At 56.1% G+C, this 27,337-nt stretch overlaps 1 protein-coding gene and 1 long non-coding RNA gene across 11 annotated transcripts; one reads left to right on the top strand and one right to left on the bottom strand.

Moving 5' to 3' along the window:
• Window positions 1–134: 134 nt before the first annotated feature.
• Window positions 135–25,614, top strand: WIZ (WIZ zinc finger). 10 transcript variants are annotated; one of them, XM_066348257.1, is made up of 13 exons: window positions 135–157; window positions 2,529–2,792; window positions 7,599–7,671; window positions 9,465–11,581; window positions 12,599–12,922; window positions 16,778–16,948; window positions 17,853–18,356; window positions 19,416–19,814; window positions 20,404–20,952; window positions 22,426–22,953; window positions 23,150–23,569; window positions 23,865–24,060; window positions 25,056–25,614. In XM_066348257.1, the coding sequence occupies exons 1-13, from the start codon at window positions 154–156 to the stop codon at window positions 25,213–25,215; spliced, it is 5,709 nt and encodes a 1,902-aa protein (XP_066204354.1). In that variant the 5' UTR covers window positions 135–153; the 3' UTR covers window positions 25,216–25,614. The 10 variants fall into 10 exon arrangements, with proteins under 10 accessions (XP_066204354.1, XP_066204378.1, XP_066204388.1 ...); XM_066348266.1 differs by lacking the exon at window positions 135–157 and adding an exon at window positions 1,067–1,210; XM_066348271.1 differs by lacking the exon at window positions 135–157 and adding an exon at window positions 1,385–1,838.
• On the bottom strand, window positions 12,459–16,295 carry LOC136380510 (uncharacterized). Its single transcript, XR_010746963.1, has 3 exons — window positions 16,203–16,295; window positions 13,956–14,112; window positions 12,459–12,520 (listed from the first exon to the last, which is right to left on the bottom strand). It is a non-coding gene; the product is annotated as an uncharacterized lncRNA (long non-coding RNA).
• Window positions 25,615–27,337: the final 1,723 nt, after the last annotated feature.

Genomic DNA, 27,337 nt, shown 5'->3' with positions numbered 1-27,337 from the left:
ACACCAGTGGAGGAGACAAGTTAATATGTAATTGATGATTGATGGCTGTTCCAGTAGCTGGGTGAAAGATTCTGTCTAGGTAAGGGTGGTGTTGTATAGATCAGTAGGTATTTACTTGGATGGTGGATGGATGAACAGGTAGACTGGACATGGATGGGTGAGTTGAGTGGATGTTCAGATGGGTGGATGAGTGTGGGGATTTGGGAGGGTGACTACCTGGCTAATGGGATCAGATGTTGGTTGAGTGGTGGATGGATGAGTAGGTTAGATGGTTGGTGGCTGGGTGGTTTGAGTGGGTGTCTGGCTAGATGAATAGGTAGATGTTGGAGAGGTGGATGGATAGGTGGTTAGTTGATTGGATGGGTAGATATGTGGTTGATCAATTGAATGTGTGTATGAATGGGTGGGAAGATAATGGGTGGTTGGACATGTGGATGGGTGGTGGCTGGGAGAAGGCAACAGACCTATTCTGTGTGGATGATGAGGTTAGTCCTGGAGTTTGCAACTCTTGGATTTGAGTGGAAAAGGCAGGCTTAGCCGTGCAAACCTAGGGCCGGCTCTGGGGGCATGGAGGTGCTGAAGTCCAGTGTGGATAATGAGGATGGTGGGAGTGAGCTTGTCGTTGGAAGGTAGCTGATTAGGGACTAAAGGCTAAGGACTGGCTAGGTGGAGTCCTCAATGATCTATGAGTGACCCATAGGGGAACTTCTCTGCCCCCTTCCCATTCTTCTGGTTCTATTAGTGAGCATAGCATTGGACGAACCAGTGGAGTGATGAAGAGCCATTGGGGACAGGAGGACAAGAGTGTTGTCATGGTAATAGAGCCTCTCCTTGGACTTTCAGGCTGAGAGTTCCTTTAAGAGTGACCCACCAGGCCACTCCCAACATGGCGCGCTCACGCTGACCGCACCCCCTCCGGGGCGCCGCTGGGGCGGAGTGGGGGGGGGGTAGGGGGGCGCCCCGGACCTCCTCATCATGGCGGCGCGGCAGGGCTGTCGCGCTTAGGTCACGGCGGCGCGCCGGGGGGGCGGGGCGGCGGGGGGGGGGGAGCGATTTAAAGGGACAATGTCCCCCGAGCGGTGGAGGCAGCGGCAGCTGCGGAGGCCGCGGCACCGGCACCAGTAGCGGCAGCGGCGGTAGCGGCAGCGACGGCTGCACCAAAGAGGAGAGTTCCCAACCCCGGCGCCTGGCTGGCGGCGCCACCTCCCCGGTGAGGCCCGGTCTGGCCTGGGGAGCCCGCGGGCGGGGCGGAGTCGGAGCGGGGAGGGGAGGCCCGGCCGGGCCGGGCCAGTTGGGACCCCCTGTAGCGGGGGAGGGGGCGGGGCCGTCGGGGCGGGGCCTGTCCGGGGGCGGGGCCGCGCAGGTGGGGGGAGGAGCGGGGGGTCTTGAGGCAGGTGTTCCCCCCACCTCCGCGCGTCCCGCGGGGTCTCCCACCCCGAGATGCACGGGCGGAGGGCGCAGCTCCTGGACCTTGGTCCCCCGAGGGGTGCGCTAGCGCGGCGCCACTCCCACCCCTGTGACTCCTGGGGGCCGTCCAGGCAGGAGCCCCCTTCCCCACGCTACCAAAGTGCTTGGAAGTTGCGGTCCCGCCGGTTCCCGGCCGGCATTGCCCACCCGGTGGGCACCCGCAGGTGCTTCCTCCAGGCCTGGACAGGGACCCTCGCCACGACTGCCAGTCCACGGACGGGCCCCGTGGGAGCCCCTAGGCCCCCAGGGCAGCGCCTGCAGCCAGGCCTGGAGCCCCGGCCCCGCCCCAGTTGCCTGGGCCTGGCCTCCCCACCACCTCCCCAGGGAGGGCGCCTCATTCCTGCCCTTCACTTTCTGCCGTTACCTTGAAGGTATTTATAGGTGTAGAGGACAGCCCCCACCCTCACAGCCTCCTCAGGGTCCTCATTTCTGGACCAGGAGCCCCATCCGTCCCTATTGCCTGAGACTAGAGAGATCTTGGGAGGGTGGGATGGATTAACCCAGGCTGGGTGTGCATGAGGGGTAATGTTGGGGGAAAGCAAAGGGGTTAATCTGGGGTCACTTGAGGCTGTTGTGAGGGTGAAGGTATTGATGCTGGAGAATCCTACGATTATGTGGGGGAGGGTTGGAGTGTGGAAAAAGTGCAGAGGTAATGATGGGAGGACTTTCGACAGGTATAAGATCAGAGTGTAGAAGTGGTGGACATGCATGCCAAGGCATGGACATAGGGTATATGTGTGCATGGAAGTGAGGGCACAACTGACGAAAGTGCAAAAGGAAGGCATCTGTGAGAAGTAGTCGGATTAATGCTGGGAAAAAAGGTAGCTGAGTGTACCTGTATAAAATGGGTAAACTGGGGCAGCACAGGATCTGTATATAGAGAGGTGTTCTCTGTACACTGTATGGGGATAAGGCCTCAGCACCATTTATTTAGCTCACCTGAGCCAGGAGGTAAACTGAGGTAGTAGGCTGCAAGGGTGAGAACTGGGGCTTCAAGGAAGGAGAAACTGAGGGAAAATCCCTTTCCAACCCCTGCTAAGCACCTGTCTCTTTACCACCAGACCTACAATGCCTCACTGAGCCAGCCCGGCAGCTGAGTGGAGTCAAGCAGAGAGCATCCATGGATGGCCCCCTGGCAGGTGGCCTGGCTGCCCCAGACCGTCCTCGAGGCCCTGAGAGACTGCCTGGCCCGGCACCAAGGGAGGACATCGAAGGTGGGGCTGAGGCAACTGAGGGGGATGGTGGCATCTTCCGGCCCACCCATTACCTATCTATCACCAAGGAGGGCTCCCGAGACATTCTGGATGGCAGAGGTGACATTTCTGGTAAGAAAGTGGGCCCTTTGGCCCTGGGTCCCAAGGCTCAGAGTGGGCCAGGTCATCCAGCCCAGCAGGGACTGAGGTGGGATTCAGATTCTGCTTGGGTCCAGAGCCTTCTCTTTGCACTCTGCTTAGTTTTCCATTTTACAGTTGTTAAAACAGAGGCCCTATGAGCCAATGACCTGACCAAAGCCACACAATGGGTGCCAAGGAGCTCGGACTTGGAACTCAAATCAGCCTGGCTCCCTCCTCTGAGCATACTGATTGGGTCCAGGTGCCCAGTTTAGAACCCCAAACTCCCTGCCCCAACCCACTTGTTCCCCAGGGTTACACTGCCCAGCAATCTATCCTCGCTCTCTCCTGCTGCACTGTCTTTGTGAGTTCTACCCCAGGCCATAAGCCAGAACAGCTTGTAACCTCTAGTGGCTGGGGAGAGATTGGGTAGTTAGGGATGACAACCAGCCCTTTGTGCTTCAGTTTACCCAGCAAAAGGGAATCTCACACTGTCCCCACCTCAAGATTTGTTATTCATTAAATACTCAGCATCTATTATGTGCCAGTCTCTCTTCTAGGCTGGGGATACAGCCATAAACAAGAAACAAGTTCCTGCCCTTGGGGCCTGACATTCTAGTAGAGGAGACAGACAATAACCAAATAAATAAGGGCAAGTAGTGACAGATGTTGTGAAGGTATTCAATAGATTGCCAGACCTGTGGCTGGGAGAGAGACCTGGGAAAGCCTTTCTGAAGGGGTGGAATTTGAGTTGAACATGGAATGAATGGTGGGAAGGGCAAACCATGTGGAGGGATGGCCAGTGCAAAGACCCTGTGGTGAGGAGAAGATTGGCATGTTCAAGGACCAGCCAGGAGCCTGGGATGGCTGGAGAGTGGTGGCACAGGCTGATGCACCAGACACATCTCCCTTCATTTCCTTGGCCTGCCCTGAAGGCCTTGGTTTCCAGAAATCTGCAAGTACCCAATTGCCAAGCCCTTTATATGATCCCCTCATGGCATTCTCAAGAACCCTGTGGGTAGCTTTGGTTATTATCCCATGTTAGAGATGGAGAAACACACCCAGAGGGTTTAAGTTGCCCAAGGTCATAAAGTTAGTCAGTAACCTGGCTTAACAGCCTTCATCCTTAACCCCACACTTCATTAAGGCATCCTTGATCTCCCTCACTCACCCTTAGCAACATACATCATGCTTAGATGTTTATAGAGCACCTTCCTGTGCTGGGCACTGGGGTATTCCTGCCCTCATGGACCCTGCCATCTGGGATCAGGAAGGCAAACCAGCCACCAGGTGTTATGATTCGGTTGCTAGGGGTGCAATGGGGGAAGTCCTGTCTGGCCAAGTCTGGGGGACATGCAGGAATCAAGGATGAGGGACAGCGAATTAGACAGCAGGCTCCATGCATGCACTGGCATGGAGATGACTGGTGGCCCCTGAAGGTGTTATACAGGGGGATGGCAAGGATATCAGAGCTCAGGGAACCTTAGCAATCCCCTTTTCCACACCCTTAGTAACTGAGGCTGAGAGAGAGGCAGGACCCTGTCCCAGGTCACAGTGCCTCCACAACTTCCCTGCAGAGAAGACCCAAGACCTTGACTATGGGAGCCATGCTCTGGGGTCCTGGGGTCCTTTCTGGGTCTGGTTCTGAGAAATTGGGTGCTTCTTCCCTACCTGGCAAAAGCCGCAGGTAAGTAGGTAGGTGTGTCCTCATTTCCCCCAGGGAATCAACGAAGGTCCAGTGCATGTGCCTGGGGGGAAGGAGAATGGCTGTTGGGGGTTCCAGGCCCGCCCCTAGTGGCTCCCTGAACAAATGGCGGCATGGGTGGGGATGGCTTGAAGTGAGGTCTTGGCCTGGAGGTTGGAGGAGGGACTGGGCTTCGAACATGGCATTCCCCCACCCCCTACTGCCCTCTTGCCCTGCTTTATCCCCCTTCCCTGGCACAGGCACCTGCCCTAGTAGTCTTGTGATGCTATAAATAGGAATAGTTTCTGGGGCTGCTGCTTTCACCCCAAAGCCTGGGCCCTCCCTCAGCCACCCCAAGCCCTCAGAATCCCCAAAGGGTACCCCTGGAATGGCCACCTTCCAATTTATCTGCCTGGACATGAATGTGTCCACTGCCTCCTCTGTCCTCTAGTATGGCTGTTGCCCTGGATCCCCCACAACTTCCCTGAGAGTACCCCCCAATATTTGGCCTTTCTGGTTGGCCTCCCAGGTACAGCCAAGTTTTGGGGGGCTAACATGGTCCACACAGATTGGTGAAGAGTTTGATGTGTACTGACATTGGGACCAGGGAGCCAGGGACAAACAACATGTGTACCGTTGTGGAGCCTCAGGCTGGAGAGGAAATCAGAGCATGGAGTGAGGTTCTGGGGCCAGCTTCCAGCTCCCAACCTGGGATGTCAAGCCAGCCCTGACCCCTAGGGCACTCCTAGCTCCTCCCTTCCCTACTACTGCTGCCTCTGTGGATGGAACATTTACTGTGATCTCCTTAGCACAGGTGACCTGCAATGTGAGAGAGGGTCGGTGGCTATTCCCACATACAGAGGCTTGGAATAGGAAAGGCATGCCCTTCCAGTCACTGCTGAATCTTAAACTAGGATCAGTCTGACTCCAAAGTTCAGATTCTTGGCCACTCTTCCATGCTGTCTGGCTAGGGGTTCAAGCTGCTCACAGATACTCTTCTTGTGTTCCTTCTCTCATTTTCAAACTTCTTGGGGATCCCAGAAGGTGGGAGTCCATGAGGACCCTTTGGCATGGCCACTGCCAAGGGCTGCATCCTGGCTGCCTCATCTGACCCATAGGGACTGCTGGATCCCTACTGACTGGGTGAGCTCCTAGCTCCTAGCCCCTGGGTATCCCGGATATGGGGCTCTGTTTGGCCTCCTTCCTTCAAAGTCACTGCCACTAAAAATAGGAGCCTTACTGGAGCTGCTCAAAGAGGCCAATGCGGCCCCCTGGCTCATGGCATTCATTCTTAGACAACAGCAATTGCAGAATCATCAAATCTGGGACGCCTGGAATCTCAGGAGCTTGAGGTCCCAGAATCTGAGAAGCAGGACACCCAGACCCTGAGATTTGTGACTGTGCTGGGGCCTGTTGCCGGTGAACTGGTTGCCCCATCCCAAGAAGCTTACACCTCTGATGCTTGTAGTCTTGCTCCCTTGGCTGGTTCAGGTCTGGCTTTCCCAACCACCGCACTGTCTCCAACACCCCACTCACCCCACCCTCCCACTCTGACACCAGCCCTTGCATCCATGCATACCTCTGGCCTGGCTCTGCTCCTCATCTATCTCAGCAAAGGTTCTCAAACAAGGGATAACCCTGCCCGCAGGGACATTTTGGCCATATCTGGAGATATTTTTGTTGTCATAACTGCAGGGGTGGGGGTGGAGACCAGAGACACTGTTCAGCATCCTACCGTGCATAGGGCAAGCCCTCACCAAAGAATAATTGGTGCCAAATATCAACAGCATCAAGGGTGATAAACTGCTCTGGACAATGAATCTCTATACCTCATTAGCATTTTCACCTTCCAGAGGCCACCCGGCAAGAGTGACAGACCTTTTCTCAGGCTCAGCAGAAAGACCCTCAGGCAGTGACCACAACTTTGTGACCTCTGAACCTATTCCCACCCATACTTTTAATTCTTTGGCTCCTGACCGACAGCTTTCACTGTCCTGGGAAAATTTGATGGTGAAGGATTCGAAAAAGAATGAGCCCCGGCACAGTCCTCTTTCTGGCCCTTTTTCAAATTGATACTAATCCAGCAATTGCATCTGTCGGGCTCTGGATGGGGTGCAAGTTCCCCCAGTGTGTTAACCCTGGCCCAGGCCATTGGCAGGAACCCTAGTTGGCACACTCGCCTTGTTAGGCAGGGGTGTCAGGCAGAGGAGGTGCACACCAGGATCCCTGTAGTTGCGCCAGGCGGCTCCACAGGTGGATAATGGAGAGTTGGCTCTATCTGTGTGAGGAGTCCCAGGAGGGGATTTGATTCTAGGATGTAGGCCTGGAAGGGGGTCTGGAAGGCAGTGACGGGAACACCGCAGCTCAGGCTAGAGAGTTCCTCACTCATCATCTGGCCAGGATTGCTTGAGCACCTATTATATACCAGGTGCTAGATGCTGCCGTGAATGAGGCTGAAAATGTCCCTGCTCTTAGGGGAGCTTACAAGCTAGCAGGGGCCACAGGCATGCAGCCATCCGGAGAAGGAACTAGGCAGTTTCAGAGAGTGCTAAGAGAGAAATGAAATAGGTGATAAGACAGAAAATCATAGGAGCTCATTTTAGAAGGTGGCTAGGGAAGGGCTCTTGGGGGCAGAGGAAATAACCAATGCAAAGGCCCTGTGGCCAGAAGAAACTAGATGGGCTTAAGTCTTCAGGACAAGATGGGGTGGAGTAAGTGAGGGGAGAAGAGAGGGAGGTGAGGCTAGAGAGACCTACAGAGGTCTGACCTCATAGGCCCTTGTAGGTGGTGGTTGGGATATGGCTTTTATCATAGGTATGAGGAGCCAGATGAGTTTTTACCAGTGTGTGACTTTAAAAAATCACACTGGATGCCCATCAGGGACAAAGAGGATGGTTGAAGGCAGCAAGTCGCTGATGTCCCCCAGGAGAGCTAAGGGGAGTCCTTTAAGGAAACCCCTTTCGGGGCTCAGGAATGTAGAGGCCAAAGGCCTCTCAGGGGAGAGAGTTGGGGAGCTGGGCCCTCACAAGGTGCCCAGTAGGGCTCCCAGAGCTGAGGTGCAAAGGGTCCCAGCCAGGGGGACCCCAGCCCCTCAGGGTCTCCCCTCTCTGTTGCAGATGGGCAGCCCCATCCCGGCCTCAGCGAAGCCCTCCCCTGTGCCACATCTGCCACCCATCGGATCAGCAGCTGGTGAGTGCCATGCTGGCCCTGACCTCAGGGAGGGCAGGGGGGCAAGCAGGATGTGCCCAGGCCTGAGAGAAGCCCCGGGAGTGAGAAGGGGACCAGAGGGAATCAGGAAGCCAGGCAAGAGGAGGTGGCTCCCAGCAGGCAAGCCTCTGGGCATGTGTAGGGGGTTGGGGGAGGACTGGGATGAACAGAGACAGTCAACTCTCATTATCCCTGCCAGGAGCAGAGCCAGAGGGGCAGGAACCTGGAGGTTGGACCCTTGGAGTCCTGTCTGTGCCAGTTGGCCCTTAGAACCTTAGAATGATGCCAGGCCTCTATGAGACTCAGTTTCCTCATCTGTAAAGTCCATAAGATGCATCTCACAATTGTCTTAAGGATCCAAAGGATGTTGAGTAGGAACAGGAATCAACAATAATGCTGACGGCAATGACCCTTTATTAAAAGGCTTGGTGCATACTAATATGTAATAATAGTCCTATGGGGATTAATAATATCTCTCTGTTGCTGAGTGCTCACTGTATGCTGGGCTCTTGGCACAGGGTTACCCCACTGATTTTTTTCCACAGCCCTTGGGTAATGGTCCTGTTAGTATCTTATGTCACCAGCGGAGCTTAGAGAGGTGACCCCATGATTTCTGACCAGCCTCTTGGTGTGGTTGACAGTCCCTTATGGAGGCAGGATCTTGGAAATGAAGGAAGTTACAGTAAGAACCCACATTGATCATGGGAGCCAGGCTTTGAGCTAAACAAAGCATTTCCCCAGAACCAAGTTATGTCATCTTCACACTACATTTCATGTGGTCAAGGTCCCCTGCTGAAAGGCTGTGGTAGGGATCATTTAAATAAGTATCTGTCATATGTTAAGTTTTCCTTGTTATGGATATGAAAGCTCCTTAGATCTTACATAAGAGCGTATAAGCTCCTGGTTCTTTGGACTTGTCCCATTTTTAGGATTGGAAAACTGAGGCTCAGTGAGGTGACATCACATCCCCTGAAGGTGGTCAGGGTCACTGGGGCCAGAGGCTGAGTGGGAACTTTGCACCTCTCCTGACTCTACCCTTCCGTGAAGGGAGATGCGGGATCGGGGTAAAGTGGCAAGGGGAGTTATGTCCCTGCAGCCATTCATGCCACAGAGTTTCAGCAAATGTGCTGGAAAGCCTGACCAGGTGATGGCGCAGTGGATAGAGCATCGGACTGGGACGCAGAGGACCCAGGTTCAAAACCCCAAGGTTACCGGCTTGAGCGCAGGCTCATCCGGCTTGAGCAAACGAAGAATTGATGCTTCTCATCTCTCTCTCTTCCTGTCTGTCTATCCCTCTCCCTGACTCTCTCTCTGTCTCTGTCCCCCCCCCCCAAAAAAAAAGTGCTGGAAAGGTGAAACTAAATCACTATATCACCTCAGTTCGGGGAAGACTAATACAAAAGCAGCTTGGAGCATAGGTCTAAGCCTTGGGCCTTCCCAGGGGACAGATGAGAGTTGACTGTGCCACCAGAATTGGGGACACACCTTGTGACCCCAGTGTGGTTTCCACACACTCCCCTACAAACAGGGCTAGGCTATATGCACAAGTGCATCTTGGGAGGTGAACCTGGCTTTTGGTCTAACAACTCTAGAAGGGTCCACAAATACTTCCCTTTCCTCCCCCCTCATACCCACACGCCTAGCCACTCTGAAGTCACCCTCGGGCTGGGTCTCGGGGGCCTGGTTCAGACTGCTTGGGAGGAACCCTCTACCCTTGCCAAGGAAGGGAAACTGAGGCCCATGGCTAACTTGTCCCCATTGGCACTTCTTTGCAGCTGCTGGGATGGAGGCAGCCTGGACTTCCGGCCGGGCTCCCCACCACCCCATCTCCTGGGCCACTTCCCTGGCCTCCCTGATGGCCGGGGGCCCTGGGAGCACCCCCTGGTTCAGGAAGCTGGGGAGGGCATCCCATCTGAGCAGAGGTTCGAGGACTCGGTCATTGTGAAAACTGTCAAGCCCCACACTGAGCTCAAGGGCTCTAGAAGGTTCTTGTACCATCAGGGTGAAACCAAACTCTTGGAGAATTCCCCCCAGGGCTACCCCAGGTTCAACTGGCTCCAAGATGCAGATGAGCAGTCCCCACCCCAGGATGCAGGGCTACCCCTGGACCTGCCACCCCCACCGCCACCTCTCACTTCCTTCAGGACAGTGCTGGTGCCTGTAGAAGACACCACGAAGACCTTGGCGGTAGTGGGCACTAGAAAGCACTTGACAGACCTAGAGAGTCTGGCCCAGCCAACTGTGGAGTGGTGCCTGTCTAGGTCAGCCATGGAAGTGGCCACTCAGACCTGGACAGTGAACTCGGAAGCATCTGTGGAGCGACTGCAGCCGCTGCTGCCCCCGGTTAGGACTGGTCCCTACCTGTGTGAGCTGCTGCAGGAGGTGGCTGAGGGGGTGGCCAGCCCAGATGAGGATGAGGATGATGACCCAGCTGTGTTCCCATGCGTGGAGTGCAGCATCTATTTCAGGCAGAAGGAACACCTTCTGGAGCACATGAACCAGCACCGCCAAGTCCCAGGCCAGGAGCCTCCAGCTAACTTGGCCCCACTGACCTGCAGTGAGTGTGGCTGGGCCTTTGCTGACCCCCGGGCCCTGGAGCAGCATCGGCAGCTGCACCAGGCCTCTAGGGAGAAGATCCTCGAAGAAATCCAGAAGCTGAAGCGGATTCCAAGTGATGAGGGCCGGGAGGCACGGCTCCAGTGCCCCAAGTGCGTCTTTGGCACCAGTTCCTCCAAAGCCTTTGTGCAGCATGCCAAACTGCATGTGCACGAGTTACCGGGCCAGGCTGCCAAAGAGCCCTTTGGGGGTGGCAGCCCAAGTCCTGATGCCACTGCCCTCAGCTATCAGCCCTATGGAGCCTCCTCGGGCCTCAATGCTTGCATTTTCTGTGGCTTCCCAGCACCCAGCAAGAGCCTGCTCAGGGAACATGTGAGGCTTGTGCACGCCCATACCCATTGGGAGGAGGATGGCGAGGCTTTTGAGGAGGATCCTGCCAGCCAGCCTGGCACCAGCCAGGATGTGTACGCCCACTTCCCTGAAACTGCTGAGGACTACTTTGGCAACACTGAGCCGCTCTTGGCCCCCACATGGCGGAAGAACCCTGCTGGATACGACCCCAGCCTGGCCTTTGGCCCAGGCTGTCAGCAACTGGGCACAAGGGATTTCCCACTATCAAAGCCACTACCGCAGAGCGTGGCCCAGAGGCCCCTGGGAAGACCAGCCTTTCCCTCACCACTAGCATCCACCCTCTATTCCTTGCAGCCCAGTAGAAGCAAAAATGCTGTCCATCTTCAAGGTCTCCCAGCCCAACTGGGGGACCAGAGGCATCCTTGGAATGAAGAGGAAGAGGAAAACATACAACTGGCCTCAGAAATGGACTTTTTTCCTGAAAATGGGGGCTTACCACCCCTTGCCATCCCTGGCTTCATCCCAGAGCCAGCCCTGGAGCTGAAGCGAACTTTCCGAGAAGCCCTGCAGGCAGCCAAGGCCTCACCTGCACAACAGCAGCAGCTCCTCAGTATGGTGCCAGTTGTGCTGGTGCTAAGGTCCCAGATCGTGGCTGCAGCAACCAGGGGGCCCCGGAAGCTGCAGCCCCAGGAGCTGGGTCTGGGAGGCACCCACCCCCTGGACTTCCTGCTCCTGGATGCACCACTGGGCAGCCCACTGGGGCTGGACGAAATCCTGGATGGGGACCCAGCAGTGGTGCTGAAGCACGAGGAGCGGAAGTGTCCCTACTGCCCTGATCGCTTCCACAATGGCATTGGCCTGGCCAACCACGTACGGGGCCACCTAAACCGTGTGGGCGTCAGCTACAATGTGCGGCATTTCATTTCCGCTGAGGAGGTGAAGGCCATTGAACGCAGGTTCTCCTTCCAGAAAAAGAAGAAAAAAGGTAGGGGGGCTTCAGTCTAGCACCCACCTCCCTCCAAGGCCCCTGAGACACACAGCTGGGCAGCTGAGTCTGAACCAACCAACCCTCACTCTAAATCCTCCCATAGTGCCAAGCTGGGTGAAGTTGGGAAGAAGTTCCTCCCCTCTGGGAAGAACTGGGAGCCGCAGCAAAGGCAAGCACCTCGGTGGAGGTGTGGGGATACCCCCATGCCCCTGCCCTTCCAGCAGCTGGAGGAAGGAATATAGGCAGAGGAGTCAGCACCAGGCAGGGGATTTCATTGGTTTCTTCATCTGACAAATATTTACTGAGCGAGATCCCCACTGTTCTGGGCTTTGGGGCCACAGAAGTGAATGGAACAGCAGTCTCTGCTCTTCTGGAGTTCGTGGCCCAGCAGTGGTGGGACCCTGGTGGCTTCAAAATCCCTGGGGCTGTCTGTGAGGTATGCAGAGTCCTGGACACCAAAGTTCTGATTCCAGAGGTCTTTCTCCAACACGAGTTCCCCGGGTGGTTCTGATGCTGACAGGCATGGAAAGCACTTTGGGAGGTGCTGGTATGGTGTTTGAGAGTGTGTGTGTGCATGTGCACTGGGGGTAGGGACATGGGTGGACAGCCACAAAACCAGGTGGTTCTGATGTTGACTGACCAAGGCTGTGGTGGGGGAAGTTCTGGAAACATGAGCCCTAGACATAAGAAGGGTCTTAATTGATCATTCACCCAAATGATTGCAAGTCCACAATTGGAGAAGTGTTTGAGGGTGGGGTCCCTGATGCTATGAGCTGTTGAGGGGGGAACCTGGGAGATCAGGAGAGAAGGCTTCTTGGAGTGTGTGTGGAGGACACTCAGGAACTGATATAGGCAGGAGCCTGATGGGCAAAGGGGAAGGGAGGCATCCAGGTGAGGAACAGCACCAAGTGTGTGATCCTTGGAGAATGAGCAGCCCTGGGAGAGGGAAGGGCTGGGACTGTAGAGTCACTTCCTCTTTCCCTCCCAGGCAGTCCATGTTCTCTTTCTCCACAGTGGCTAACTTCGACCCTGGCACCTTCAGCCTGATGCGCTGTGACTTCTGCGGGGCTGGCTTCGACACAAGGGCTGGCCTTTCCAGCCATGCCCGGGCCCACCTGCGTGACTTTGGCATCACTAACTGGGAGCTCACCGTCTCACCCATCAACATCCTACAGGAGCTGCTGGCTACCTCGGCTGCTGAGAAGCCCCTCAGTCCCCTTGGCCGTGAGCCTGGGGGAATGCCTGGTGTCTATCTGACCTCCCGCAGGCCCCGCTTACCTCTCACAGTGCCCTTCCCACCCACCTGGGCTGAGGACCCTGGGCCAGTCTACGGAGATGGTAAGGGGAGAGAAGGTGGGCAGGTGTGGAGCCCTGACCCTTTCCAGGAGCCTGGAGGGATAGAGGGATGGGAGGGGGGCAACCACTCCCCTTTCCTGAAAGAGTTTTAAGTTACTCTACAAAAAATGTTGACAACTGTCCTCACAACCACTCTGCCACTTACAGGTCACTTTTGTTTTACTGTGACTGGCCCAGGGCTCCTCCTTGATCCAGTTCCACCCTGCCTTACCTATGATTTTAACATATGCTTACTGAGCTCTTACTAGGAGCCAGATACTGTTCTAAGCACTTTACAAACATGAACTCATGTACATCCTCATGACAACCCTATAAGGGTGGTACAATGAGCCCCACTTTACAGATGAGGAAACTGAGGCACAGAGAGGTTAATTAACTTGTCTAAGGTCACACAGCTAGAAGTGGTAGATCTGGGATTTGAAACTTCAGGCAGGTCAGGCTTCAGATCCTTGCTCTTAATGACCTCTTCTATCTAGAATGGTGCCTGCCGTTTGGTAGAACTTTCGGAGATGATGGAAATCTGTGCTTGTAATATAAGGCCACCACTGGTCATATATGGCTGTTGAACACTTGAAAGATACAGGGTTAGTCGGATCCTATTGGACAGTGTAGATCTAGAATCTACACTCTACATTTTCAATGGTGCCTAATTTGTCCAGCAGCAGTGATAATCGCTCCCATAATTGAGTACTAAGGTTTCATCACACATATGCCACAAAGCAATTCCATGTGGCTAAGGGTTGTTATGTTCCTGTTTTATGGATAAGGAAACTAGGTCATCTGCTTTGCCATAGCCACAAAGCAGTAGAGCTAGACTTCTGAACAGCATATTTGGTGGTCTCTCTAGTGAGATGGCTTGGGAAATGCAGAAGTAATATTTTGAAGAGGACTCAGGCTGGGCACCATAGAGGGACCTGGCTTTACAAAGCCTGACTTTTTGGAAGCCTTTACTGAACCTTGAGACAGAGAACTTGGCAGTGAGGAGTAAGTGGGCTTTGGGGAATGGAGAAGATACCTGAATATGGTGGGGGTTGGTGTTTGTCCTGGACTGCTTCAGGCTGAGGCTTCCTTCTTTGTTTCTCTTATCTGGAGTTTCCAGGGACCTACCTTGTACTCTGGGATAGGTTGGTCCCATGTGCAAGCCCCCTTACCAGTGAAGGGCATTTGAGGATCTGCAAAAGGGTGGGGAGGGCTATAAGGTTACTGAGGCACAGAGAGAGTATAGTAGTGGGTTGAGATCACATTTTGGGGAAAGGCAGAGTGGGGACGTGACCTCAGGCTTCTTGCCTCTGCTGGAGACTGCCCCCTGGGCATTCAGCTCACATACCTGGCTAGGTTTGTGGTGTCTCAGAATTGGATTGGAGGTACAGCTTGCAGGTCAGAGGCCTGAATGCCAGGTTCACATCCCTTACCAGCCAGGAGCTCTGGCGAAACTGTTTCTACCACAAGACCAATGTGTCAGCTTCCTAGTTAGTGCTAGGGGGCTGGCCAACTATTACAGTATGAGGAAGCAGTCCAGCACTGCTCTGGCTTTGTCCTTGAGAAGGGGAGCTATGATCAGTCTTTCAGTAGGGTGAGGGGCAGCTCAGGGGCGGTGGGCGGTTGAGAGATGGTTAAGATCCTTGAGGAAGGATGGCCAAGATTATGGCTAGGTCTGGGCATTGTCCCTGCAAAGCTGTCCTAAGAAGCCTCTCCCACCCTTCACTATATGGGTCGTAAGGAGCGGGTGCCAACTTGGGGGCGGGGCAACGGTCAGATTCTGGCCCCACCCACCTGTCAAGTAACAGCTGAGGGCAAATCAGATTAGTGTTAGAGAGAAGCGAGTTGTGTTTAAAATGTGCCGGCCGTGTGGGGAGTTCTGTAGAACTGCGGGTCAGCGCGGTCAGAATGATGTTGGGAGGATCCTCGAGGTTGGGAATCGGGGATCCTCCAGGATCCTAGACCCGGATGGGAGGCTTCCAGGGAAGGGAATGGTGTAGGGTTCCAGGTCCTAGTTCCGCTCGTCGGGACTCTGGCAACCTGGCGGCTATTAAGGCGGATGCGTGTGGAGGGAGGATTTCCATCCTAGCCCTAAAGCTGTCCGGGCTGGCACTGTCGTTGGCCGCCGCTGGGAGCACAACTTGCGTGCATCCGCGAGCCGCGGCGCTCGGTGTTTGGCTGGTCGCCCTGGGCGCGCACCAAGGGGCGGGACGGAGCGGAGCGGGTTTGGCGGCGGTACTCGGCGCTCGGCTGCTCCCGCCTGGGGCGGCCGCTCCGCGTGTGCCGGAGCCAAGATGGCCGCCTCCACCGCCCAGTGCCGAGTGACAAAAGCGGAGAGCAAGGCGGCGGCGGGGCCGCGCGCGGGGGGTGTCCGGGAGCGCGCGCCCGCGGGGGCGCCGCCGCCCAGCCCCCCGAGTCCAGGCCCCGCGGTCCTCCCCGCGCCGCTGCCGCCGACCCCACCCCCGCCGCCGCCTCCGCCTCCGCCGCCGCCTCGGGACGGGCCCAAGGCCGAGTCAGAGCCAGGGCCAGGGCCCGCGCCCGCGCCGGGTAAGAACCCGAGCCGGGGAGGGTTAGGGGAGGGCAAAGTCGGCGTCCTGCCCGCCCCCTGCTACCCCCGACACCCACCGTCCAGTCTCTGGGACTGCCCCTCCCCCCCAGGCCCTCCAGTAGCGCGGGTCCCGGCCCTCGTGTCGCTGCTCGCAGGGTCCCGGGCTTCAGAAATACTCCACCGGCACTCTCTGGGACCCTTGCCCCATCTGACAGATACCCTTTGCTCCACTTGGAGCCCCGGGAGCGTCCTTCACCAGAGTTACGGTCTCCCCGGCGCGGAAACCCACTCCAAGGTCCGTGTCCCACCTGACAGACGTGCCCACTTCACTTCACTTCACTTCACTGGGAGACTTTGACAAAGTCCTCGGTGTCCCGGCCCCACTGGCCCCCTCTTCCTGACTTCTCGCTTCCGAAGGACTCTAACTGAGCAGGGGACACGCCGGCACCCCATCATAGACTGAGTGCCTCCAGGGCTCCATTTGACACACCGTCCTTAATCCTCAGAGCCCTGTCCATCCATGCTCTAAGCACTAATCCTAGGGCTCAACAGGCCTCTCAGGCCTCTTTCTCTGAAAAAAATAGACCATGAACATGCACCTTTGACTCCCTGCCTTCATGCACACCCAATCCAAGGAAACCTAACTGGCCTGATAGATGATGCTTCACAAACTTTATACTAAGTTCTGCGAGTCCCACCCCTTCTGTCTCCAGACATAAATATACCCGTTCTCACCTTACCGCACTTAGAGCTCAGCTTGTGATTAGCCCAGCCGGAGGTCCCTCAGTTGCCTCTGCAGCCCCAGCCGCAGCTGTCTTCTCTACTTGGAGATTGCCCACAAGTACCTTTGAGCCTCCTCTCTGTCCTTGGCTCCTCGCCTAGCATTGCCTCTCTGGCCTTTGACCCTGGCCTTCTCTTAACCAAATTCTTCTGACCATCACCCCCCATTTCCCTCCAAGACTGAAAGATGTTCCCCACCACAGTTCTGTCCAAAGAAAGATTTTCTCTGAGATCTTCTAGGATGGGAGTCTTATCTCAGACTAACACTGCATTCCTGACTTGTCTGTGTTCAGAGTCTGGGGTGGAAGCTGTTCCCAGTCTCTGCTATCAGTGGGCAGCCTTTACATCCCTATGTCATACTGGTTCTGGAGGTTATGGATGGAGCCTCAACTTCCGTAGGGTAAGCTGCCTCCAAGAGTGAGAGCAGGAGCCAAGGATGAGGAAGAAAGTTCCTCCCACCACCATGTTCCTGCCGTCAGTCCTTATGGGGGTAGACAGCCCAGGCAACACTTGTCTTCCCAACCTCACAGGCCTGGGTTCTGAGGAAAACACCATGGTGGCTATGGACTTGGGCTCCCCACCGCTCCCCAAGAAGAGCTTGTCTGTTCCTGGGCCCCTGGAGCAGGTGGCCAGTCGGCTGAGCAGCAAAGTAGCTGCAGAGGTTCCTCATGGCAGCAAGCAAGAGCTGCCGGACCTCAAGGGTGAGTGGCCCAGGTGGCAGGGTGGGGGTGCTGGCCAGGCTGGTCACACTCACAGGTAGCTCTTGGGCCTGGGGGTTAATGTGGGGCCCCTGGTTGGCCACAGATTTCTCTCTGGTACCCCAAAGTACCAAGGAAACATCACCAGCTGTCTTTACTGAGTTGCTGCTGCCTGGCCTTGAGCTTCACCCTCACTGGGCAAGGGTGGGGCATCTGGAAAAGCAATGGGCACGGTTGTCAAGATCTCATACTCAGACCCAGTTCATTAACTGACTGACCCTTGTTAGCTATGTGATCATCCTCATGAAACTGCCTTATCTTTGTGTTGATTCTCAGGTCATTATTGAGTAGTGACGTACTGTCCTGGACCTCTGTGTGAGAGATGAAAAATAGACCTGGTCCTTATCATGAAGTTGGGAAGTGGGGAGGCAAAGAAGCAGACAAGCAGGGCCAAGAACTCTCTGCAGAAGAGTGTGCAGGGAACCACAGGGACTGTGGCTGGGGCTTCCAACCCAGGGTTTGGGGCATGAGTTGAGTGGGATAGGGTGACCAGGGCTTAGCTGTGTTAAGTGCATGTCTGGCAGGTTGTGTGAATACCTGTTGCCAGGACATAGGTACATTGGAGATCTGAAAGGCATTTTACCAGCCGAACCACAGTAGGACTCTTCCTCCTGCTGTGTGTGCTTGGGTACAACTCGTCCATCCTCTGAGACTCAGTTTCCTTATTTGCAAACTGGACAGGCCAATTTCTGCCTCATTGAGGTCATTTTAAGGATCCTGGGCGCTTGACTGAAGCAAAACCCTTATAAGGAGCCTGTGTGAATGGGGCCCCAGGGGAAGAGAAATGGGAGAGAAGGCCCTATGGGGCTTCACAGCTGGCTCTCCTGGCCTCTCTCTTACCCTCCAGCCCAGAGCCTGACCACCTGCGAGGTCTGCGGTGCCTGCTTTGAGACACGCAAGGGTCTGTCCAGTCACGCGCGCTCCCACCTGCGGCAGCTGGGTGTGGCCGAGTCCGAGAGCAGCGGTGCCCCCATCGACCTCCTCTACGAGCTCGTGAAGCAGAAGGGCCTGCCCGACACACCCCTCGGGTTGCCCCCAGGCCTGACTAAGAAGTCCAGCTCACCAAAGGAGGTGGTCGCTGGGGCCCCCCGACAGAGCCTGCTTACCCTGGCCAAGCCCCTGGACGCCCCTGCTGTCAACAAGGCCATCAAGTCGCCTCCTGGCTTCTCAGCCAAGGGCTTGGCTCACCCGCCCAGCTCCCCACTCCTCAAGAAGGCACCACTGACCCTGGCAGGCTCCCCTATCCCCAAGAATCCTGAGGACAAGAGCCCCCAGCTGTCCCTGAGCCCCCGGTCGGCCTCCCCAAAGGCACAGTGGCCTCAGTCTGAGGATGAGGGGCCCCTGAACCTCAGTGAGTGTGGGTCCTGGGAGCCGAGGGAGGTGCCAGCACTGGGAGGGTGCGGGCCTCAGGTTGGGCCATAGAGTCCCGGGTGGGGGAAATGGAGACCACAGCTCTTGTATCTTGGGTCAGAGTATTTATTGGTCATGGTGCTGTGTCTCCTGTTGTGCTGGCCAAGCTACATATTATCATCTGTCTCCCACTGTACTTTGTTATTTTTCCCCTAGAGGCTTGGCTGTGGTTGCTAAGCCAGCTAGGGTCACCCTTGCCACTTAGGAGCAACTTTTGGCCATATATGGGCCTGAGGGTTGGGGCAGTGAAGGGAACAAGGGTTCTTGTGGAGCATCTTGGGTCCTGCAGGTAGACAAGTGGTCCACCTGACAGGAGGTCCTGTGATTGGCCCTGTCTTCACATGCTCAGCCATCAGTCCTATGCCGAGGCACCACTGACTGTGCCAGGTTCAGTCTGCCTGTGGTCCTAGCTAAGTAGGCTGTGGGAAAAAAACCTCCTCAGACACAGCAGGATTCACTGGGGTGGCCCTAAGGAAGTCAGGCCTTCCCACACATTGGTAGCCCCTAGAGCCTGGTGATGAGCCCAGAGTCTTGGCCCCCTGCTCAATTGGACACCACAGTTGGCACCTCAGGTTCCAGTGAAGCTGCTTCCATGGTCTACTGTGCTTCCAGAAACAGGCCATAAGCTGGTGTGCCCTTGGCTGCACGATGCTGGGCAGCCAGGCAGGGCCCTGCTTTGTACCTACCGCCCACCCTGCACAGCTCCGATAGCTGGGGTTCCAGGGAAGAAGGCCTGGGAGCATCAGATTAGACCACTGGAATTGGGCTACTGCTTCTACCCCACATCTTTTGAGCTCTCTACACTCACTTTGATGTTAAAAGACAAGAAGGAAGCAGGACTTCCCAATTCCCAGAACCTCTTAAAATCAATCTGCGGCATAAGTCTTGGACCCTGGATGGCCTGAGCAGCTGAGAATCACACCAGGCCCTCCTGCCTCAGTTCCCCAGGGCCAGCCAAGGTGGCGGCCGTGAACCCCCACCCTGTGTTTTGTCTCCGCAGCTTTAGATAGTGACGGGGGCAGAGAGCTGGACTGCCAGCTGTGCGGTGCCTGGTTTGAGACCCGCAAGGGCCTGTCCAGCCACGCCCGTGCCCACCTGCGCCACCTGGGCGTCAGCGACCCGGACGCCAAGGGATCCCCCATAGACGTGCTCCACGGGCTCATCAGGAGGGTCGGAGTCCAGAATCGCCTCCCACCCGGGCGCGGCGTGCTGGCCCAGCTCGGGCGGCCTCCACCCGCCTCTGCGGCCCTCTCTTTGCTCCCCCCCCCACCGCCGGCCAAGAAAGCCAAGTTGAAGGCTGCGGGTATGGCCAACCCCTGGGGGAAGCAGGACCTCTCGGCCGCCGCAGCTGCCGGCATTTTCTGGGCCTCTGATGTGGAGCCGTCTCCTCTCAACCTCTGTAGGTTCTCGCTTCAGCTGCCCCCTCCTCCCTGCGGGCCCTGGAGCCCCTCCCGGGGGGGGGTCGCAGCCCTCTCCCCACTCTCTCCCTGCTGGGGCAGGGAGTAGACAGGGGCCCTTGGCAGTGGGCTGGTTCAGCCCAGAGATCTTGTTGGCAGTTGGCTATTATGCCCTCCCTCTTGGCCTTTGACCTCCATGACTGTGACCTTCCTTGAGAATGAAGGCCAAGGGTGGGGTGTTGCCTGTTGGTGTGGAAGGTGCCCATGGTTGTCCCTGGTCTGGAAGGCACATGGCAATTAGGCTGCCACTTTTTGTCCTCCTGCCCCACTCCTTGTCAGTACCCGCAGAGCTGTGGAATCTTGGTTCCGTCCTCCGCCAGGACCGAGGGCCCATGGCTCTCTGGAGCTTACCCTCACTCCTGCCGGCTGTCTGACCCCTACCCTGATCCTCAGCTTCCTGGTCTGCACTTGCCCTCTACCACCACCCCAGCCTGTGGGCGTGCGGCTGCCCACACCCAGCTGACCAGGAGACCCACAGGAGACAATGCTGATGGTGCCCATGTTGCTAACTGCCCCTCTCTCCTGCTGCAGCCTCAGGCCCGGAACCAGCTCGCGACATCCGCTGCGAGTTCTGCGGTGAGTTCTTTGAAAACCGAAAGGGTCTTTCCAGCCATGCACGCTCGCACCTGCGGCAGATGGGCGTAACTGAATGGTATGTCAACGGCTCGCCCATCGACACACTACGTGAGATCCTCAAGAGACGGACCCAGTCTCGGCCTGGCGGACCACCCAATCCACTGGGACCCAGCACAAAAGCCCTGGCCAAGGTAGTGGGCAGTGGAGGTCCTGGCAGCTCGCTGGAAACTCGCAGCCCTGCAGAACTTCACCTCTCGCCCCTGGCCAAAAAGTTGCCGCCACCACCAGGCAGCCCCCTGGGCCACTCACCAACTGCCTCTCCTCCTCCCACGGCCCGAAAGATGTTCTCGGGCCTGGCTGCACCTTCCCTGACCAAGAAGCTGAAACCTGAACAAATGCGTGTGGAGATCAAGCGTGAGATGCTGCCGGGGGCCCTTCATGGGGAGTCACACACTGAGGGTCCCTGGGCAGCACCACGGGAAGACCTGGCCCCTCTGAACCTGTGTAAGTGTGACCCTGGGGCAAGCCAGGGAGCACAGGTCGGGTGGGAGCATTTCCTTATCTCTTCCCCGCAGGGTACCCAGAGGGCCAGGGTTGAAATGGAAGAGAGGATGCACAGGTCCAGAGGATAAGGGGCTAGCCGTATAGTCCTGCTAAGCTCACCCCCATCTTACCTGCTTCTTGATTCTCCTTCATTGATACATTCAGTGGCAGCAAAAAGATTCTATTTCTTATGTCATCTTCAATCAGTTGCTTGTGGCTACCAACCAGATTCTGAAGGAGAAAGATTGCAGGGCTCAATTAGTAATGTCTGCCATGGGCAGAGTATAACCCACCATAAGTCAGCATCTAAACTGTGTTTCTGACATTTGTGGTCACTAAGTGCTTGACATTTGGAGTTAGGGTCAAGTTAGGATCTCAGTTGCCCCACTGGCTAGCAATATATGACCTGTAAGTTTCCTCTTTTTAGAAGATAGAGATTAGCACGGTCCCTACTCATATGGTTTCTGAAGTGGTGTGAAGTGCTTATACGGTACCAGCTTTAAAAAAGCTATGTGTGCCTGACCAGGCAGTGGTGTAGTGGATAGAGCGTTGGATTGAGACACAGAGGACCCAAGTTTAAAACCCCGAGGTCTTCGGCTTGAGTGCAGGCTCATCTGCCTTTAGTGTGGGCTTACCAGCTTGAGCGGGGGTTGCAGGCTTGAGAGGGGGATCGCAGACATGACCCCATGGTCACTGGCTTAAGCCAAGGTCGCTGGTTTGAGCAAGGGGTCACTGGTTCGGCTGTAGCACCCTCCCCCCCCCCCCCCGTCATGGCACATACGAGAAAGCAATCAACGAACAATTAGGGTGCTGCGACAAAATTGATGCTTCTCATCTGTCTCCCTTCCTGCCAGTCCTTCGTTCATTTCTCTGACTCTCTGTCTTTGTCAAAAAAAAAAAAGCTATGTGTAAGCAGTAGTTTTAATGTCCCTGTTACTGATTTCCTTCTTGCACTACCAGGTTGGCTGAATTCTTACTGCATGCCTAGCAGTTAAGGATGGCCTAGCCCTAGGCTTTAGTGTTTATGTGATTTTATGCTGCTTGATGCCACGTGCTCTGAACTGCTCCTGCTTTAGGCCATCCCAGTAACATGGGGAGGTGGAACTTTTCATCTCCTTGCAGAGGGGAAAACTGAGGCTCAAAGGGGAAGTGGCTTACCTAGCGTCACATGGAGTCACGGCCACCCTGGCATCTGAGCCCGGGATCAAGGGAATGCTTGCTCCTTAATACGTTACCATGTCACAGGGAGTCATCTGGAAGCCAGCTAGACTTTGAGGTGACAGAATAAAAGCCCTTGGAGGCAGACAAGGGAGTAGGTCATTTGGCTCTGGGGCTGTACAAACAGGTCAGCAGGGTAGTTAACATTGGCCTTGAGTTTGGAGGCTTTCTGCCAGTAGCCAATTTCTTCTTCCACTCTTTCCTGACCCTGTGTAGCATCGCGGGCAGAGCCAGTGCGTGACATCCGTTGTGAGTTCTGTGGTGAGTTCTTTGAGAACCGCAAGGGCTTGTCCAGCCACGCACGCTCACACCTGCGACAGATGGGTGTGACTGAGTGGTCTGTCAATGGTTCACCCATCGACACACTTCGAGAAATCCTTAAGAAGAAGTCCAAGCCATGCCTCATCAAGAAGGAGCCCCCAGCTGGAGACCTCGCCCCTGCCTTGGCTGAAGATGGGCCCCCCACAGCAGCTCCTGGGCCCGTGCAGCCCCTCCTGCCGCTGGTGCCCATGGCTGGCCGGCCAGGCAAACCAGGAGCTGGGCTGGCCCAGATACCTCGCGAGCTCAGTCTGGCACCCATCACCAGTGCCAAGCCCTCAGCCACCACCTACCTGGGCTCAGTGGCAGCCAAGCGGCCCTTGCAGGAGGACCGCCTCCTCCCTGCAGAGGTCAAGGCCAAGACCTACATCCAGACTGAACTGCCCTTCAAGGCAAAGACCCTCCATGAGAAGACCTCCCACTCCTGTAAGCAGTGGGTGGAAGGGTCTCGGGAGGGCATATGCCGGGGCCTGCAGGGCTGGGCACTGCTGAACGCATGCCTACCCCCAGCAGGGGTCGAGGCCCCAGTGGGAGGCGGGGACTGGCTCCTGATCTGGGCAGCAACTTCTGGGTACCCTGCTCCCTTGGGACTGGAGCTCAGCAGCGCCCCCTCTGCCTGCAGCCACCGAGGCCTGCTGTGAGCTGTGTGGTCTTTACTTCGAAAACCGCAAGGCCCTGGCCAGCCATGCTCGGGCACACCTGCGGCAGTTCGGCGTGACTGAGTGGTGTGTGAATGGTTCGCCCATTGAGACGCTGAGCGAGTGGATCAAGCATCGGCCCCAGAAGGTGGGCGCCTACCGCAGCTACATCCAGGGTGGCCGCCCCTTCACCAAGAAGTTCCGCAGTGCTGGCCATGGCCGTGAAAGCGACAAGCGGCCACCCCTGGGGCTGGCACCTGGGGGCCTGTCCATGGTGGGCCGCAGTGCTGGGGGTGAGCCAGGGCCAGAGGTTGGCCGGGCAGCTGACAGTGGTGAGCGGCCTTTGGCAGCCAGCCCCCCAGGCATTGTGAAAGCTGAGGAGCACCAGCGGCAGAACATCAACAGTGAGTGTTGGGGGCAGGGGGTCATGAGGGCGATGGACACAAGGGGTCCACCCGCTGCCCCCCCCTGGGTTTTCTGATGTGCATCTGCCCTGGAGTCACTTCCTCAATTGCTAACCTGTATTCACTTATCTATCCACCATCCCACCTGTCACCCAGGCCAGTGGCATCCAGGCACCAGCTGGCCCATCTTACAAATCTCCACAGTAGACTCCCATCATTTGCTGAAGGCAGGAACTTCCCCAGGGACCTTGCCCTCCAGCTTATCTCCCACCCCTCTCCCCTCCCCACACCATAGAATTTGAGCGTCGACAAGCCCGTCCTGCAGATACATCTTCATCCAGGGGGGATGAGGAGGCCAATGACCTGCAGCAGAAGCTGGAGGAGGTGCGGCAACCCCCACCCCGGGTCCGGCCAGTCCCCTCCCTGGTGCCCCGTCCCCCCCAGACATCACTGGTTAAGTTCGTCGGCAACATCTATACCCTCAAGTGCAGGTATGAGGCCCCTGGGAGAGGGAGGGAAAGGAGGCGGCTACCTGCTTGGGGCTTGGTCACGCAGAGCCTCTGAACAGGACGGGCTGCTTGGGGTCGGGAGAGGGAGCAATGCACTGGGATGGGATGGGCCTAGGCTAAAGGCCTCTCACAGACAAAGGTGCCTCAGAGCATTCAGCTGGGACCGTGAGCTTTGTAGCCAGTGACGTTTTACACTTAGCAGCACGCTCAGCACTTGTACCTTGGGCAAAGACTTTCTGCTCTGTGCTTCAATATTCCCACCTCTACAGTAGAGTTGATAGGCTTACCTACTTTGTTATGAAGACTAAGAGTTAAATGTTTATAAAGCTCTCAGACTGTGCCTGGAATACAGTAAACTCTCTCAACAAGTATCTGCCTGATTAAGAAAAAAATAGGTCTTAGTTCATTCTTACCAAAGTCTAGGTGAATGTCAGAAACTGGTAGTCTGGGATGTGAGAAGGCCACCTCAGGCCAAGTCAGAAGTAGGATTCTCTTCAGCCACAAGCTTGGGTTTGGGACTCCTATGCTGTGAGACCTCCCTTAGGGCCATGAGGGCTGGGAGCTGCTGGAGAGTTGGGTGCATGACTAGGGTAGGTGCTTGTTAGGGCCTGACCCTCCTTTCCCCAGCTTCATCTTTCTGTCCTAGAGCCTAGAGGGGCAGGATCTGCTTCTCTGCTCTCTCCAACCAAAGCACATGCTTACAGTCAGATGGTGGAGGTGCTTGGAAAGCCAGATGGCCCATACCCATACTTGAGACAGCACACAGCTTTGAGCATAGAGATGGGAACTCCAGGGGACCCTGCCAATACCCCATGATGGGTAGAGATAGTTGTCCATTGGAGAACATCTGGCTTCTGGGGTCCCTCCCCTCAAGTCCTGGGCTTGCTCTGTCCACACTGAGCAGCAGCAGATTTGCTGGACACTTAGGGTGTAGCCAGGACACTGGCCACTCCTCCCTCTCTCTGTCCTCCACACAGGTTCTGTGAGGTGGAATTCCAGGGACCTCTCTCCATCCAGGAAGAGTGGGTGCGGCACTTACAGCGTCATATCCTGGAGATGAATTTCTCCAAAGCAGACCCCCCACCTGAGGAGCCCCCGGCTGCATCAGCACAGACAGTGGCGGCAGAGGCACCTTAACACAAAAGCATTCCAGATTTCTCTCGTGCCACGACCTCTGTCTCCTCCCTCTCCTCCTCTCTTTTCTGTTCCCAAAGGAGCAAGCCAAAACCTCAGACCGGCACCCTTGGAGGCCGGGCACACTACAGCTGGGGCGCCCCCCATTGCCCCAGCTCAAAGACTCTGGGGTCAAACCCAGGGTGTCTTCCTTCAGGCCACACCCACCCGATCCAGCCAGGGCAGGGGCCAGGTCCCTGGTGGCAGGTGATCTGGTCAGGGAGGAAGGCCAGCGCTCTTCAATGTCTCGCAGCCAGGCGGGGCTCTGTTTGCTATCTGTGGCCATTTGCAAAGACCCCAAAGAACCCCTTGTCCTGGTTCCCTCTTGCCCCATGAATATCCTCTCACACTCACACAAACGCAGACACACACACACATACACGCACACACATGCACACACACACCTCGTGAGACCTGGGATCTGCCCCAGCCCCCCAGTTCCCGAGTCAAATGACCACATCATGCCACGGTGCTTGCTCAGGGGGGACATGCTCCCTCTGCGAGCCCACAGGGCCTGGGAGCCCCCACTGAGCCCACAATGCCACGGACATCCTTGTTGGCTGCCCCCCCCTCCCAGAGGGGCCTTCCCAGATGGGGAGAGCTCAGAGCTGACAGCTGCCTCCTGCCATGTCCAGGCCCCCCCAGAGCTTGGGGGGCTCCGGGCCCTGGAGGGGTTGGGGTGGGACTCTCCTTCTCCACCCCAATCCTCCCTCTTTTCACTGTTACTTTCTATGTATAGCTCCCTAGACCTTTCACTTTTTAAAAAATGCGTTTTGTGTAGAGAATAAGGAACGTGGATCCTTTTATTTTGCAATCCTGGGCTGGCTAGAAACCGGGAGCTTATCGATCTTTTAACTTTTTTCAGTGGCCACATTTTGGTTATTGATGTACCTAGAAGTATGTAAATTAGATTAAATTTCTCTTCTGGAAACACCCCAGGGCAGGCAGCCAGCGTGTGTTTTTCTGTCGAGTGGACAGGCTGGCATCGGCTGGCACCTGGGGCTGGGATCAAGCTGCCTCTACCCAGAGCCTTTGGAGGCCTTGGGTTTTCCCATTGGCCACCAGGCCAACCAGGCCCAGCTGGGGATGAGCTCAAGTTTCCAGCTTGTTGGCTCATATGGCATGGCTGGTAGAGCTCTGGCCAGCTGGTAAAGCAGCTCCTATGTGCAGAGGAGAGGAAACAGCTCTGGGCAGCTGTTCCAGGAAAGGAGCCAGGATGGAGAAGTGGTTGAGGTCCAAGGGCTCTTGGAGGCAGGAGCTGGCCAGCGAGGGTGTGAGGGACACGGGGAAGGAAGAGTGCATCGCTGCCAGGAGCCTTGAGAGAGAACTGGCCTGCCCTCATGATGTGGGACCTGTCAGGAGACACATGCACCCTGAACTCCAGTAACAAGGAGAAGGGAGCTGTTGCATTCTCTTCAATGTTATTTATTTTCTCGTTCTTCAAATGTTTATTGAACATTTCTGAGATTTTTAAGAGATTCTGTTGGCTGCTCCTCATTTATATTGCATATGGTTTTTCAACATCATTATCACTTAAACAGCCAAGGGCTGGAAAGTGGGAATGACTTCACAGCGTGTGAAAAGAAGAGGCCTCCTCAACCCCCAACCCTTTTACCCCAGCCCCAACCATATACCTGGCTGGGAAGGAGGGGCTTAGAAGATAGGACAACATGCCCACCACAGGAGAGGTCTCAGCCTGCACGCTTGACTTGGCTTTCCTGCTCGTGGGAAGTCAGGACACATCTTGCCCAGTAGAGAAAGGCTTACCACTGCTGTTCATCTGTGTCTGACACTTTGTTTATTTATTTATTTATTTATTTTGTATTTTTCTGAAGTTGGAAACGGAGAGGGAGTCAGACTCCCGCATGCGCCCAACCGGGATCCACCCGGCATGCCCACCAGGGGGCGTTGCTCTGTTGCAACCAGAGCCATTCTAGCGCCTGAGGCAGAGGCCATAGAGCCATCCTCAGTGCCCTGGCCAACTTTGCTCCAATGGAGCCCTGGCTGCGGGAGGAGGAAAGAGAGAGAGAGAGAGAGAGGGAGGAGAGGGGGAGGGGTGGAGAAGCAGATGGGCGCTTCTCCTGTG

Source organism: Saccopteryx leptura, chromosome 1 (assembly GCF_036850995.1).
Source record: "Saccopteryx leptura isolate mSacLep1 chromosome 1, mSacLep1_pri_phased_curated, whole genome shotgun sequence".
Classification (NCBI taxonomy): domain Eukaryota; kingdom Metazoa; phylum Chordata; class Mammalia; order Chiroptera; family Emballonuridae; genus Saccopteryx; species Saccopteryx leptura.
This window is presented reverse-complemented; position numbering and strand designations above follow the sequence as displayed.